This window comes from Camelina sativa, chromosome 1 (genome assembly GCF_000633955.1).
Source record: "Camelina sativa cultivar DH55 chromosome 1, Cs, whole genome shotgun sequence".
Taxonomy (NCBI): domain Eukaryota; kingdom Viridiplantae; phylum Streptophyta; class Magnoliopsida; order Brassicales; family Brassicaceae; genus Camelina; species Camelina sativa.
The window spans coordinates 2,964,258-2,979,833 of record NC_025685.1 but is presented as its reverse complement, the minus strand read 5'-3'; the positions used below and the strand labels follow the sequence as shown (position 1 = coordinate 2,979,833).

Sequence of the window (15,576 nt, the reverse complement as noted above, 5' to 3'; positions counted from 1 at the left end):
TGTTACCAATAGCTTGACGATCGGTCTGAGCCTCTAACCAATGTTGTTCAAATTGGATGTTGTAAAGAGCCTCCTCTAACTTTGATATTTGCTCCATCAAGGGAGAGAAGTGCTCTGCGCACACATATTACCATAACAACAAAGACAAAACCATCTTCAGCTAAGTAACTCAATATCAAGCTGAACTGATTAAAAAAAAAAACTAAAAAGATAATACTCACCGTCCTTTGCGTGTTGATCGTAGTATGCAAAGTGACCAAGCTGTACATCGAAGTCAATGGTTTCGTGATAAGGAGACTTGTTTGTGAAACAAAAACGGTAAACACCTTTCTTTTGGACAACAAAGTCGTGCTTTGCGCTTATCTGCTCCCTGAAGTCATGAATCTGTTCGCCTGTTGGGCCATGTATCTATTCAAGATCCAAAAATATATATCATCACCAATGGTTATCTCATCCAACAGCATACCATACAGGAAATCTAAAAGATATGTCATATAGCCTCCAAGCCTACCAAATCCATCATCAATATTTGTTAATCAACAGTGCACAAGAGAATAGTAACAACAACCAAATAAACTAGAGGGTACAAGAGAACAACTGTAACGAGAAACCAAATTCTTTATCAATACATGCTCGAGATTACCTAGCAACAACCCTAAGCATTGTCCACTAACACAAATTTATCAATACATGTTGGAGAGTATAGATTACCTAGCAACAACCCTAAGCATTGTCTACTAATACAAACCCTATCTATTTTTCGATCGATTTTGCAAGCTCGAAACGTAGCAAAAGGTTCAATTGAGGGAGAGAAAAAGTCATACCACAAGATCTACACCATCCTCGTTAAAGTGCCACTGAGAATCAGACTTGATGACGACGAAAGAGACATGAAGCGTATCGCCTTCATATTCAGCCTTGTGAGAGAAACATTCTTCTCGGTCTATCACGAATCTAATCCCTAACGCTGCCTGGAAGCTCCATAAGAGCCCTAATATTACGATCGTAGCCTTCAAGCTCATCTGCCACAATAATTTCGAATTCTATCAAGCAAAATTCAATTGTTTAGAGGAAGCCTCAATTGCAGATTCCACAAACCAAACCAAATTTAATTGTTTCAATTTCGATTCCTACGAGGTGATTAGATTCGAGATACAGAGTGTGAGGAATTTACCTTCCAAATTCAGAAGAGATTAGATCGATGGAAACTCGATCTGGTCGAAGAGTGTTGGAAAACGATCGGAGATTGATCGGAGAAGAAGACGGTGGAGAGAGATAGGGAGGGGAGAAAGAGCGAATTCGTTCAGAATCAGACACGAAGAATCCTGTTTTGACTGAAGGGCAGTTTCGTGACCGGACAAGATCATCAAACTATAAACGACGTCGCTTGCTCCTTTTTGGGGTATTTGGTCAGCGGGCTTACGTGGCGTTATATCATTGGCAATAAAATATCTTTAAACCATTTAGATATTGCCACATCACATTATGTCGAAATTGGAGATTCCATAATTCAGTATGTTTATCATCAGAGGCTCTTAACATAAAGCCGTCAAAAAAAAAAAAAAAAAAATTATAATGGGAGACTTTGCATGTTTTCTTTTTGTGTTTTAGTATGCCACAGTTAAAAAAATAAATAAAAAAGTATGCCACGGTGAAATACTTGCTTTGCTAAAGAAACAATCTGTTGACGTGTAGTACAACCAGATTATAGACGTACTATGCGTTTTTAGTATTCGATCAATTTTATAAGTTCAGCTTGTAAGTTTTAGAAACAATGCTCAACTCAGTTTTTGTATTGGACTATGGACAAAGAATAAATGTACACTTCGTCAGAGGGATTGTACAAAACACATTACTAGTAATATATCAAACTGCCATATTTTTTTTTTGTAGTATACTCACGATCTCACCATGCCTACACCAACATTCATTTCTTTGGTAGAGAAAATTACATTTTTGGTTTGAAGAACAATGAAGCCTACCCTTGACGCATCTTAAAGCTGTTGAAGATTCCTCATTCAACACTCACTTGAAGTTGAAGAAGTTCCTAAGTCCACTGAAGAGCCGTAGAGCCTTCAGCTCACCGCTTCTTATATCCCTCAGTCTCCTCCTAATAATCTGAACCGAGACCCAAAAAAAAAATGCACAGATTCCACAATATCATAAATAGATCCACGAATTCTTCTACCATATCGAGTACAAAATGAGTCCTTACGTATTGAGCACGGTACAGTATCCTACGCTCGCTTGTGGACAAGTCTACAGCTAGCTGTTTTAGAAACGCTTTTCGGTTTAATTGTTTTGGAGATGTAATGTCCAAATCCATTGATCCACTTTCCTGCAATTAGAAATGATTAATAAAACAAACAATAAGCAGATGCAGTGCAATTTTTCCACATATAGAGAAAGATGAACTGTTTTTTGTCATTTTTACCTTTAAAAAACGGGTGTATTTTGATATGCTTGTTTCACATGAGTCCAGTATGAACTGCAATGCTTCTTCCTCGATTTCGGGATATTTCAGATCATTCTTTGTTGATGTCTTATTTGAAGCAGCTTTCGCCATCTGAAATGGATATAAATTTAGCAAGGATGTATTATGAAGAAGGGAAGAATTGGATAGAGTCAATAAAAAAGGGTTATGATGGAGTTGCCAAACCTCTTCAAAGCTGTTTCTCATATCTGGAGGGCTCACCACTAGATAAGCATATGCCATTAGCTCCATTGGCCAACCCGTTATCCTTACGGGGAAGCATTGAGGCCTGCCAGTGAATTAGTTAACAGAATCATCATAAGAAAACTCAAGTTGATCAAAAGAAATCTACAAAACTTGAGAGCAAAATATGGGTGGTGGGAAAGTTGATTACGTCGATAATCCATGTTTCTTTAAAGCATCCAGCTTTTCCTTGTAACACTTATCATTTTTCCTAAGTGACAGTGCTAGCTCTACTGAATCACTAGGATTGGTTCCTTCTCTGGGGACAAACCCATACGATAACAATAGCTCTCCGTTAGATTTATTTCCATATGATATGAAAACCTGCACAAAGTTGAAATACATCAGAGACTTCAGAGTACATTGGTCCCATTCCGGATTGGCTTGCTGGAGCGCTAAAGAGTCCAATAGTGTGAATGGGACTTGTTTGTACTATACCCCGACTTATATATAACTTCAATGCTCGTGTTTATCTGAATTTTGACCAAACTGAGCATTTGAAGTGATACAGAAATGATCTTTATATTTTCTCTAGGGAATGAATCTATAGGTCATATTTACCTGCTCACCTGGTTGATATGGTCGATCTGTTGTAAAGACAACTCCTTTCGAAGACTTATCATAATCCAGGAACGTCTCAACCTTTCCAAAGCAAATTTTGAAATAATTACTACCATAAGTTAACCACGCTTTCTGATTAGGATAATTTAGGAGCTAATTGGTCATAAAGATAAGCAGAAGTACCTCACAATTATGATTAAGCATATCTGCCCATGGAACTAAGGCAAATCTTCCATCCATAGACGGCAACCGTACCTGTGTTAGAGAAGCTTAAGTCTGAGTTGACAGAGACACGCAATGCACACTGGTTACCGGAAAGGAAAGAGAAATTTAAATAATGCACACTGGTGACTGCTCATTATTGTTCACACTGTAAAATTGTTGGAGACAGCTATATTGTGCAGAAAGTCATGCTAAGATAAAAGAACAAGTCCGTTGTTTCACTAATTCAAGACATCTAGATTATGTAAATAAATTATAAAGATCAGCAAATGATTGTTTCTGATAAAGTAGTTCTTACCAACCGTGAGAATAGGATTCCGAAAGACCACTTAAATGTATCATCATTGAAAACCTGCACCAATAAATAGCATACTCATATTCATGTGGACAAAACAAATTTGAGATGTAAATTCACAGTACCTCAGATAATATAATAAAGGCAACACTAGTTGCAAATACAGAAGTGCACACTGCAAGTGACAAAAAGACCTTCAACAGACCAAAGAAAGACTACGCTCGATTTTGAAAATATTTTTTCTTCCATTATTAGAAGAAGAAAGCAGACGTTCGAGCAGAGCAAGCTGTATACTTCTGTCTCTGAGTTAACTATAGCAATATAGGCATAACATTTACCTCTTTAGGGAAAAGGTTAGGGTGTTTTGAAAATATCCTGCTTCTTAGATCTTCATAACTGGGGATGTAAAGGAAAAAGACATGAGCAGTGTCTAATGCAAAATATAATCATCAAACCCCTAACCTACAATAAGAGCTTGTGAATGCCACAATGAATTCAGGACCCGGGAAGCAAATTCTACACATCCACAGCAGTTGAGGGAAAGAAAGAAAGTACAATATCTCACGTTCCAACAACATTCGTGATTCTTTCAATAGCCCGTTCTCGAATCTGCGAAGCTTCCAAGTACATATCAAGTTCTGTCCGAGTCCTGAAATAGTACAAAAGGGCTGTAGGGAGTAAAAAAAATTGGGACAAACGTGATCATTATCAGCAAGTTCAGCAGCTCCAAAGAGAAGTAGAAAACTTTACCAGTATAAAAGTGAGTACGGTTGTCGCGGAAGAGCTGAGATATAGTTAAACCATCTTGAATTTTTCTGAAGACTTGCTTCACTAATAAGATAAGTAGCGAGCAAAGGCCAATCTGGAACGTCGTAACGTTTCATCACTTCACCAGCTTCTGGGTTGGTCCATTCCTAAAATTCAATCTCCAGTATTATTAGATATTCACATTCATGAAAAGAAAGATACTTTAACACATTGCTTTCAAGTGAGAGATCAAGAACTCATGTGAGATTAAAGATTATATTTTTTTTATATATTCCAAGTGAAATTGGGAGTGTGAACTTACGGAATCAGCACTGATGACGAGAGAAGGAGGAACGAAGAGCAATTTCTCTCCTTTTCTAAGGTTCTGTGAAGCGACGAGGCCTCGCTCACCGATGTCGACTCTATCAATGGCCATTTTCTGCGGAGGGAGGCCTGATTCGGAGAGCCAGTTCTGGAGAGAAGTAGCGTTCTCAAGTGAATCAATCTCGCAGCCCCATGATATGTCCGGAGCATCCTCCACGGATCGTCTCGTTGTCTCACCGGCCGAAACAGAGCAGTGGATTCCGGGACGGCATCGAGACACCGGAAGCGGTGGGAAAGAGAGGATGAAGCTTTGATTACGGAGTTTGAGGAGTGGAGAGTAAGCTGGGAGGAGGGTTGACTGCAAGACGCTGGAAGCTTTCGCCATTGGGGAGAGGAGAAAACGAAGAAGAGAGAAGACGAGTGGCTGTGGGTGAGGCTATGATGATGCCACTCACTACTCTGCGATTAGCACTTAGCCGAGATATGATTAGTTTGTAAATTACGGTTTGGTTCGAAAAATATTCGGTTTGTTTTGGTTTGAGTTTGATTTGATTGCCAAGGAAGATATTAATTTAATTTCCTATGTTTTGGATAGGCCTAATGATAATCAATTGATGAGATAATTGAAAATTTGTTTACCATATTATCATGTTCTATAGTTTCAATTATAGACTTTACAAATGTGATGATTGATTGTTTTTTTATAATCTAAAAGTAAAACTAGTTATAAATTATTTTGATGGTTTATTAAGAAAGTAGGTACAGTTTAAAGGGTTTATTAGAAGCAATAGGAAAAATACCCAAAACACACAGGAAAAAAGAGAGTGAACTTGGTAAAAAATAGTAAATGGCTTTTTCTAGAGGTGACTTTAAAAAATGTTAAAAGTGGGTATTGGTAAATATTTCAGCCAAAATCTAACGTGTAATTTTTTTTTATAATACACACATTTTTTTTTTGATAAGTTATATCTATATCTAGAAAATTAGCATATGATTCAAAAGGAAAAAAAATTATGCAACACTTATAAAATAGTTCAAAACATTAAGAAATTGTATTTAAGTTATTTTCTCACAAACTGTATTTATGTTTTTTGTGTGGTTATTATATAGTCAATATTGAGAAAGTACATCCTTACTTGTGATCAAATTTTCTCAAATAGTAATAATTGTGACATCATATTTGGTTATCATTCTTTACCAAAGATTCAGATTCAAATAATAATAATAACCAATAACTAAAAGCTAGAAAAGGAAGGCAATACCAAAATATAAAGGAAAATGTGAAAAACAAAAAAAGCCCTAACCTTGCAAAATTTTTTTCCTTTTGGTTGTTGCTCATTCCCTTTTCTCGCCCCCCCTTTTCCCTTCCTCTGCTTTTTTTTTTTCTTCTCTTTTTTTTTTTTTTTTTTTTNTTGCCTCTTCTCTTCTCCTTCCTTCTTCTTCTTCTTCTTCTTCTTCTTCTTCTTCTTCTTCTTCTTCTTCTTCTTCCTTCTCCATCCTCGACATAAACTAGTTTCAAATCCCATCCTCTCGTGCTTATTTAAATCACTTGCGTATTATTCGTATACAATACACAATATTATAGGTTAACGCAGACCTCTTCCTGGTCTGTTTCCAGATTCGATTCGAAAAAAAAAAATTAGCGAAGAAGCGAGATTACGTTTGAGAAGAAGAAGAGAGGATGGTCGGCAGTGGCGCTAGGGTTTCGATTCCAGCCAGTACTCGGAAGATTATTCAGAATATTAAGGAAACCACTGCTGGGAACTATAGCGAAGATGAGATTCACGCAATGCTTCATGAATGCAACATGGATCCTGACGAGACCGCTCAACGCCTACTTCTTCAGGGTATTTATATCTTCTCTTCACTTGTATTCATACCTGATTTATCTTTATTTGATTTTGGATCCACGATGAGTGATTTTATTTTCGATTTGGGGTTTTTTTTTTTTCTGTCTAACTTAGGTTTTAGCATCTGATTCATCTGCTCTTCTCTCCTTTGATTTTATCTGAATCATCGGTTCCTTCGCCTGCTGTTTCTAGTTGGTTTTGTGATTTTGTGTTGTAACCGTTTTTTTCACAAAAAAAAGTTTTCAGGATTTGATTTAGAATATACGGGAATCAATTACTTCCACTAGTGATGTGTGAGAGAAAGGGTATAGTATTCTGAGTGGTTTGTCTATGGGGAATACTTTTGCTAGGTATGAGTTCTATACAAAGATTGGTGCGTTGTAGATGAATCCTATTGCTTGGAAGTTCACATTATCAGTATCTTATCTAAGCAAATTTTTTTGAAAAGAGTTTTAAACCCATGTGCTGGGTCTATCAGTGGTAACCATGATTTTCTTTAGGTTTTAGAGTAGATTTTCTCGGCAGTTGTGGTTTTTGCATCAGGCTTTTCGAATTACCTGCTTGTGCATCTTGTAATTTGGAGATGTATTCTGGGATTGTTGTGTTATTCTATCCAATCTTCTGAGCTAATGCAAAAACTGTTTATGACTCTGCAGATCCATTCCATGAGGTTAAAAAGAAGCGTGATAAGAGAAAAGAGGTATGGGGTGTTTGCAGTTCATTTGGTCTATTTCATGAGTTTATGTGTTAACCACATGTCTACTAGACAGCAAATATTGTGACATGGAGATTGACGATTTTCTTTGAATGCTACAGAACATCAACAACAAGGATTCTGCTGAATCACCATGGAGATCTGGTGGCACGGGCCGTGGTAGTAGGGCCGGTCGGGGGAATTTCTCTTCGCGTCATGCATCACATGGTAATCAACTATCAGGCTAACTCAATTTATTACAGTACTTTCATCTGTTGATATGCAGCATTAGTTTTCTCTGAAAGTGGTTTCTTACTGTCACAATCCTGTTTGTTATAGTTACTCAAAAGTTAATACTTTCTTGATTTTTTCTACTAGGACACTACTACATGTTTGTGTTCATGAATGGCTTTTAGTATGTAGCGAAAGAATGTGATAGAGTTAGTTCCTAGCGGCAGTCCATAACTTGTTGCTTTTTGAAGTTTTCAGTAACTGATGAACTGTCTGTTTTGAATGTTTATTTCTAATCAGATGTTGCTGGTGCAAAGAATTCTTTTAGAAAAGCAAATGGTCCAAAGCAGGTCACTGATCCATCAACTTCAACCTCTCAAGAGATAAAAACGAAAGATATTACTTTGGTGTCAAGGTGAGTGACATCCTATAGCACGAATCCCTTTTACCTATCATTCTCCTTGATCCTATGTGACATGTGACATAGAGGTGGATGTATTTATACCCTCAGTGAAAACAGGGGTTGGCCTTTTTTCCAGCATGGTTATATTCAATAGATGAACCTTCTCATGATGTTTGTTTTCTTTTTTCTTTGTTACTGTTGACAGCCATTCAGCTGTGATGGATAAAAGTATTGTTGGTCTGACATCGGGAAGCTCTGATGTTCATCATTCTTCCAACCTACCAGCTAGTTCAGGTCAGCTGAAAGCTACTGGATCTTCAGTCGCCTCAAACACCATTGATGGTGCACCATCTTCTGTGGAATTAAACAAAAATCGTGTAGCAATTGTCTCTAGGGATGTGCCTACTGAGCAGAAATCGGTTGATTCTCTGCCACTCCCTCGTCCAACTTCTTCTGAAGTTCGATTCACATCTTCAAATCCCAAATCAGAGCAAACAGCATATGAACAACACGTTGGAGAAAGCAAGTTCCATGCCAGATCCCGTGGGGCTGGGAAGACTGTCGTGAATGATACTTATGTTCCGAGGCCTGCTTCATCTCATAGCAACAGTACGGGTAGTCGGCCGTCTTCTAATTACAGTAATCGGTCGCATCAGACTGTTGGTACTCAAAGAGGTAACAGTGATACATTTATATCTGCAGTACTGGATTTCTTCTCTGTTATATGAAATATTTAGCATATATTCCAGGTAATAAATGTGCATAGAAATCAGAAACATCAGGCATTGCTTTTATAGGAAACACTTTTTGTTGACGATAGCTCTTCATTATTGTATTTCTTTTTCTCATTTCTACAAGACTGTAATCTTCTGACATCATCATTTCAATGATGCTTGTTTCTAGGTGCTGGNCTGCAGTACTGGATTTCTTCTCTGTGATATGAAATATTTAGCATATGGTGGTAAAATGTGCATAGAAATCAGAAACATCAGGCATTGCTTTTATAGGAAACACTTTTTGTCGACGATAGCTCTTCATTATTGTATTTCTTTTTCTCATTTCTACAAGACTGTAATCTTCTGACATCATCATTTCAATGATGCTTGTTTCTAGGTGCTGGCTCCGTTAAGGAATGGAAACCGAAGCCAGTGAACCATAACACTACCCAGGGTTCTGATGCATCATCTACAGGTGAAGCTCTTGCAGGTCCTACTGAAGCTAGTGACAAATCTGTTGAAAATGTTATCCCTTCAGCAGAGGCCACATCGAGATTGCAGAGACAGCTGGAAGACTTGCAGATTCAACGTCAGCATGTTATTATTCCAAACCATATTCTTGTTCCAGAGGCTGAACGAACCAAGCTAAGCTTTGGAAGCTTTGATGCTGGCTTTTGTATTACGTCTAGCTCAGTAGCCTGTCCAGAGAATGAAAAGAGATCTGCACCTCTCGCTCATGATTCGCAGGAAGTTGAAGAGAGTTTTGAAGAGGAGGAATTCAGGTATCTACCTTTCTCCAATTTGTCAGTTATTGTTGATGTTGTTTAGTGACTATAGATTCTCAATTTAGAATGCTGTAAGCTAGAAAGAAGTTGTTAATAATAAATTACTTATGGAATAAGGTAAAAGAAATTTCCAGGTGTAGTTTGCGTGCTCTGATAAGTAGCATAGTTGAAACTTCCAAAACACTATGGTGTACATCAGGCTCTAGAACAGTAGAACATATATCTTTTTCATGCTGTATTCATGCTGTAGGGATGGTTAATTGGGTAATGTGGATGGATAATTGGGTTTTGTTTCTAGAAACAACTCTTTGTCCTGCCTGGCTCCCAAGTTCGAAACAGAAAGAATTTTGTGCTGTAGGATGGGTTACGGAATTAAGTTTCTGGAAGTCGTAATGACCTTTCCATTATGAACACTTAGTGAGCTACACAAAACCTAATTCCTTTCATTTCTAGGTACTGAACTTTTATGTCTTGAAATATGACTGTACTTATATGCCCAGTGCCTAAGTGAATTTTTCATTTATGATTACAGTCACCCAAATGTCCATTCGACTGAAAAGGAAGAGGACAATAGTGCTTACCTTGAGTCGCCTTCACAAGTTCAAGATAATATGGCTGGTGAAGGTATCACCGCAACAAATGTAGCTCCAGAGTATGAGGTGTCCAAGCAAGAGAATATGTTGGAGTCCGAAAGCAATCAAACCTCCTTTGACCGTGATCCAAGTAATATTAATGGCCTTGTTCCTCCAGCTCATGGGAGCCAGCTTCCACAATTTGAGAATGCTGACCCTCAAGCACGTGATGGCCTTCGTATTCCCAATTATGCGGTATGCCTTCAAATTGTTGTTAGGTTTTCTTATGGTTGATATACCTTGCTTTTACTCTTCGTCGATCAGTAACATTTTGCTCATTATATAGTTTTTCGGCATTGTCATCTGTAATTTATCTTCTAAATTATCTATTCTGCTGTTTTGAAGGGCCAACAACCATTTGATACAGCGAGTTACTATGCTCAGTTCTACCGCTCAGGCCCTGAAAGTGATGGCCGTATTTCTCCCTTCGTTTCCCCAGGTGTTGTCTCCAAATTTAATGGGACCGTGTTGCCTCCGCATTCATCTCAAACCATGCAAGAGGTTAGCCTTGTATTTTATTATAAAATTCACACCTTCGTGATTTTGACCTGATTTAAGATGAGACTCTTTCGTTTATACATTCAATCTTCCAACATTAGCAGCATCAATTTAATAGTCAAATTTGTCATGTCGGCCACTGTGATTCTACAGTTTCTAATTGGTCTGTATATTTTTATGTTCAGATGCATTATAACACTTTTAAAAGATCAAAAGATAAAGCTGTTACAAACATGCATTAATACTTTTCTGTGCCTGAAATGCTTGAACATGTTGATTTTCAGGGTGGAAATAACTTGGTTCTCTCTGCTGCTAGTCCACCACCACTGGTAACTCAGGCTGCAGGACTAATGCAGAGCTCTATACCTGTCACACAGCAGCCTGTTCCTGTTTTGCGCCCCCCGGGTTTACATATGTCCCATTATCCACCAAACTACGTGCAATATGGACACTACTTCTCCCCATACTATATACCACCCCCGACCATGCAGCAGTTCTTAAGCAATGGTGCATTTGCTCAGCAACCTCAGGCAAGCGGTGTATATCCTGCTCCTCCACCTCCTGGAGCTGCAACAGGAGGCAAATACGCACTCCCTCATTACAAGCCCGGGACTAATACAGGAAACATGACTCATGTCGGTATGCCTGCTGGTTACGGACCAACATATGGGTCCTTCCCAGCAGGATATAATCCCACCTCTGCTGCATCAGCCGGGAATTCGACTTCCAATGAGGATCTCAACTCATTGCAGTTGAAAGAAAACAACGGCTACAACACAACAGGGCAACAGGTATCTATCCCCTCTCCTTCCCTAAACCAACTCAGTTGAAAGTTTAGTTCCCTTTCCTAATGAATTTATATTCTTGGGGTCCCTGCAGAGTGAAGCATTTCCTGTATGGATTGCTGGACCAGGACGAGATGTTTCAAGCTCTTTCTACGGTTTACAGCACCATGGGCAACATGTGACTTACGCTCCAGCACAAGCTGGGCATGTCGCGTTCCCAGGTATGTACCATCCGGGACAAGCAGTAACAGCAGCAGGAGTTCATCATCCACTCTTACAACAGTCTCAAGGTGTGGCTGGAGCTGAAATGGTTGCACCTGCGCCTAACGTCTTCCAACAGCCTCAGCAAACGCAGATGAATTGGCCAAGTAATTACTGAAACAGGAAGTATAAAGGATGAAAAAGATTTTGAAGATTCAACAAGTTTGAAATTCCAGAGAAATCAGGAAAGATATGGTGCGGGTTATTGTTGACTTGCGTGTGTGTGTGTGCCATCTAACAAATTACCAAAGAAATGAAGCTATGAAGTTGAAGGCTTAAGCATGTAAGGGAGATTACAGAGAAAGATCAAGGCTAGGGGAAGGTATTTTATGAATCCAGTGTTTTGATGTTACTATATCTTTTTGTTTTAGCAAAATTATTGCTTTCTTAGTTTTTAAGAGGTCTTTTTTTAGCTCTCCTTTTAAGTTTCTGAGCTAAGCCAAGAACTTTGCTGCCTGAGTCTGTATCTGAAGACTCTTCTTCTCTTCGTCTTTCCTTATAGCCTTTGGTCAATGTTTTCAAATCCGTGTCAGCAATCAAATTGGACAAGTTTCTTGATCGCGCTCATCTTAGTTCTGTTTAGCTACCCTCAATTTCAAATATTTTATTCCTGAAACTTGAAAATTACTGAATGTATTGCCTATGTAAGGGGTTACAAATTTGTGATGTAATAAGTCTTCAGTAAAAATACAAATCTATTAATGAGTTCAAATGTTACTACAAGTTTTGGCATTGGTTCATCGTTAGATCAAATAGTATGCTAACCTCTTGTAACCAAACATCTCGTTATACTCGAATCCAGTCGGTTGGTACCACATAAATGTGTCTGATAGATACTGGATAACGTCTTTAATTTACAAGAATGCCGAGTACAAGACAGAATACAAACATTTATGAGTATACAAACAAATAGACAGACATATACAATCATATTGTTTAAATTATACTCTAAATCTCCCTGCTTTAAACTACCAAGAGAAGAACAAAATTCATGGAACCCTGATCAGTGAGACGCCTGAAGAAGAAGAAATCGGAGTTGAGGTAATTTTTCGCAAGGAAAGTCAGAGAATGATCCCTCTGAACAAGAATGAAGCTTCTAAGGCCAAAGAAACCGATTGAATCCCAAGAATGAATGATTGCTTTGCATACAAGAGTCAGTCTTGGATCTGTTCAAACTAAGAGTAGTCTTGTTTTGTTAACTAACCCACAATTTTCCAAGTTGCTCACTTTCAAACTGCCCATAAGTCAAAAACCTTTCTTGTTGGAATTTTGCGCCATCTGTATTTACCTTTCAAAGAGACTCTTCTTCAATAGCTTCTAGTTGGGGTGAGAGGGTCGTAATCATAAGCTTCACCAGCTTTGACAAATCTCCCCTTTACACGCCGTCTCACATCAGCTCTTGCTTTGCGAGAAGCATACCTCACTCTCTTATCAAACCTGTTTCAAAAACAAAAAGACTCATTAGGAAAAACCCTGCACTCACTCCTATGCATTGCATTTGACAGAACACTACTTACTTGCGAGCCTTCTTCTTTTCTTTGTAACGCATAACTGCGTTATTACGAGTTACTGAATGTGAGCAAGCATTATTATCCTGTGATGTTGGAGGATACCATGGTGGCTCCCCTGAGAGCTGCATAGAAGACGATGCACCACATTCTTGGAAATCTCCAGCACTACTTTCTCCAGTGACTCCAGAGAAAGAGATATTCGAATGTGCTGGCTTCGATGCAAAGCAAATAATTGGCTCAGTTTTCGAACTCATGAACGAGTCATTGCTGTCAGCTTGCTGCACATGATTCCCTCCCTGGATCAAAAGAAGTATTAGAAACACACAGAGATGCATCCAAAATTGATGTTCATTGCTTGTAAAATCTAATAAGCAAGGTACCTCTGTAGCTGCTGTTTGGTGCTTCTGGAAAAGACTATCGATTCCACCATGGCCAAATAACTCTTCCGAGGGGTTAAAGGCAACACCAAAGAGCTCTTCATAGTTCTCAAGTGCCAAGTCAACTTCATCCATACCGAGGTTTCCATAGAAGTCATCTTCACACACTCCAACATCCTTTATAGACAATCAAGAAGTCGAGTTTAGTATTGTAACAGTAATATATTTCAATTCCATGCGTGTTGGATCCAAAAGTAAAATATAACATATTGAAGTGAAAAGTTACCTTCTTAGCAAAAGATGAATTCCCTTGTGCAGCAGAACTGGTTTCAGGAACTGTAGAGGATTCAACCAAGACATCTTTCTTATTATCCTCGTTGCAATTTTTGTCGGTAGGAGCATTATTATTATCGTCTATGTTCATCATACCCAATTCTTGTTCACAAATGGACTGTCCGGCTAAGTCTAAACAGAAAGACCAAATAGAGGCGAGTTCTGAGCTAGAAGGGCAACCAGAATAGCAACTAATGGTTTGCCTCTTATGCTGCTGCGGTGAAGAAGAAGCTGAAGACGAAGAATTGTTGTTGTTGTTGTTGTTGTTGTTGTTGTTGTGGCCAGACCAATCACAGTTTTGACAAAGTGAAACTCTTTCTTCGACACACCTGACAGTAGCAGGCTGAGCATTGCATCGCTCGCAGATAAGTGTCCGAGAATGACGTTTGGACAATGCGTTAGCGGAATGAACACTACGGTCACAAGAGAGACACAAACAAGCAGCATCTGATCGACAGTAGACCATAGATCTTTGTTCACCACAGAAGTCACACATGTAACCCATCTCTCTTCCTTTACTCTTGACCCAAATCAACTTCCTCCTGTTGTTAAAAAAATGAAACAAAAAGCCATAAATAATTACTCAAATTAGATTTTTTTTAAAAACATAAAAGAGAGAGACTTGGGATATAGGAAAAAAAAAAAAAGCAAACTCTTTTACAAGAATTCTGAGTAAAGGTTAGTGATTTCTATAAACAGGTGGAGCATTGATTAATAAACCCCCAGAGGAGAAAGGATAAGAAAAAAAAGGAAACGTGTGGAAACTAACTTGATGAGAATTTTTACTAAAACAAAATAATACAGAGGTTTTCATTAATGAACAATCAAGAGACCAAAACCCACAAAAGGAAATTTAAGAAAAAAAACAAGAGCAAGTACAGATCAGTAAAATCTAAAGACTACAGGCTTTTTGTTTTGTGTGTTTGACTTGATATAGTTCAAAAAAGGAACCAGATCGAGAAACTCTCAATTCCCGAGAAAAGATAAAAAAATCAAGCTTTTTCTGATTAACAAAATCCCAATCATCATATCACCATCTGAACAAGTTTAAATAAAAAAACAAAAAAAAAAACACGAAAAGCCCTCAATCGAAGATCCAAATTCAACACAAGATTTTTTAAAAAGTAAAAATAAATCAACCCTTGATCGATAAAGTACAGTGAATAATCAAATAATTAACACTATATGATTATATAACAGATGGCAATAAAACAACAAGAACACTAAGAAGAAACAGATAGAAGAGAAACAAAAAACACTCACGTAAAAAGAAAAATCTCCTTGAGAAGAAGTTAAATCCAGAAATTTCTTCAAAGAAAGAAGAAGGAACAAAGAAACAAAACCCCTAGAAACAGAGCAGATGATTATTACAGAGAACCTCTTCTTCTGCTTCTTTCTTCTCTCTCTCTCTCTCTCTTTTTTTTTTTTCTTTCTGTGTGAGTAATGAAGAGAGGAAAAAAAAAGTGAGGAATGGATAGACAATGGGTGGGTGTGTCCGCAAAGGGACATGTAGGCGCCTGCCTTGTGACATAATCTAATTTTCATCAAAAGTGCCTAATCCCCTTCTTTTCTTCTTTCTTTAAAATTCATTTTATTACAGAACACGAAAAAGTGCACAAGAAAAGGTTCGTGTAG

General features: G+C 38.1%; 4 protein-coding genes across 4 annotated transcripts in view; 1 reads left to right on the top strand and 3 right to left on the bottom strand.

Annotated features, from left to right (window-relative positions):
• Positions 1-1,349, bottom strand: part of LOC104738114 (transmembrane emp24 domain-containing protein p24beta2-like) — a 2,567-nt gene extending 1,218 nt beyond the window's left edge. The window contains exons 1-4 of the mRNA XM_010458368.1: positions 1,175-1,349; positions 825-1,022; positions 222-408; positions 7-114 (exon numbers count right to left, since the gene is read on the bottom strand). Of these exons, the coding sequence (XP_010456670.1) occupies positions 7-114; positions 222-408; positions 825-1,022 (493 nt within the window). The 5' untranslated portion in view covers positions 1,175-1,349. The remainder of the gene's footprint in view (positions 1-6; positions 115-221; positions 409-824; positions 1,023-1,174) is intronic.
• Positions 1,773-5,314, bottom strand: LOC104738030 (ribulose-1,5 bisphosphate carboxylase/oxygenase large subunit N-methyltransferase, chloroplastic). Its single transcript, XM_010458296.2, has 12 exons — positions 4,864-5,314; positions 4,545-4,708; positions 4,360-4,443; positions 4,133-4,190; positions 3,798-3,851; positions 3,461-3,532; positions 3,278-3,358; positions 2,868-3,040; positions 2,660-2,762; positions 2,435-2,566; positions 2,216-2,338; positions 1,773-2,118 (listed from the first exon to the last, which is right to left on the bottom strand). The coding sequence occupies exons 1-12, from the start codon at positions 5,248-5,250 to the stop codon at positions 2,026-2,028; spliced, it is 1,524 nt and encodes a 507-aa protein (XP_010456598.1). The 5' UTR covers positions 5,251-5,314; the 3' UTR covers positions 1,773-2,025.
• Positions 6,284-12,280, top strand: LOC104737938 (GBF-interacting protein 1-like). The gene is made up of 10 exons (XM_010458207.2): positions 6,284-6,712; positions 7,372-7,415; positions 7,532-7,637; positions 7,941-8,055; positions 8,249-8,718; positions 9,157-9,541; positions 10,077-10,371; positions 10,522-10,677; positions 10,959-11,465; positions 11,554-12,280. Exons 1-10 carry the CDS (start codon positions 6,547-6,549, stop codon positions 11,836-11,838), a joined length of 2,529 nt encoding a protein of 842 aa, XP_010456509.1. The 5' UTR covers positions 6,284-6,546; the 3' UTR covers positions 11,839-12,280.
• Positions 12,523-14,446, bottom strand: LOC104737638 (zinc finger protein CONSTANS-LIKE 9; the record flags this gene model as incomplete). Its single annotated transcript, XM_019245004.1, is given in 4 exon segments — positions 12,523-13,157; positions 13,238-13,527; positions 13,612-13,785; positions 13,895-14,446. Coding segments are annotated over 4 exon segments (1,146 nt in total). The 3' UTR covers positions 12,523-13,027.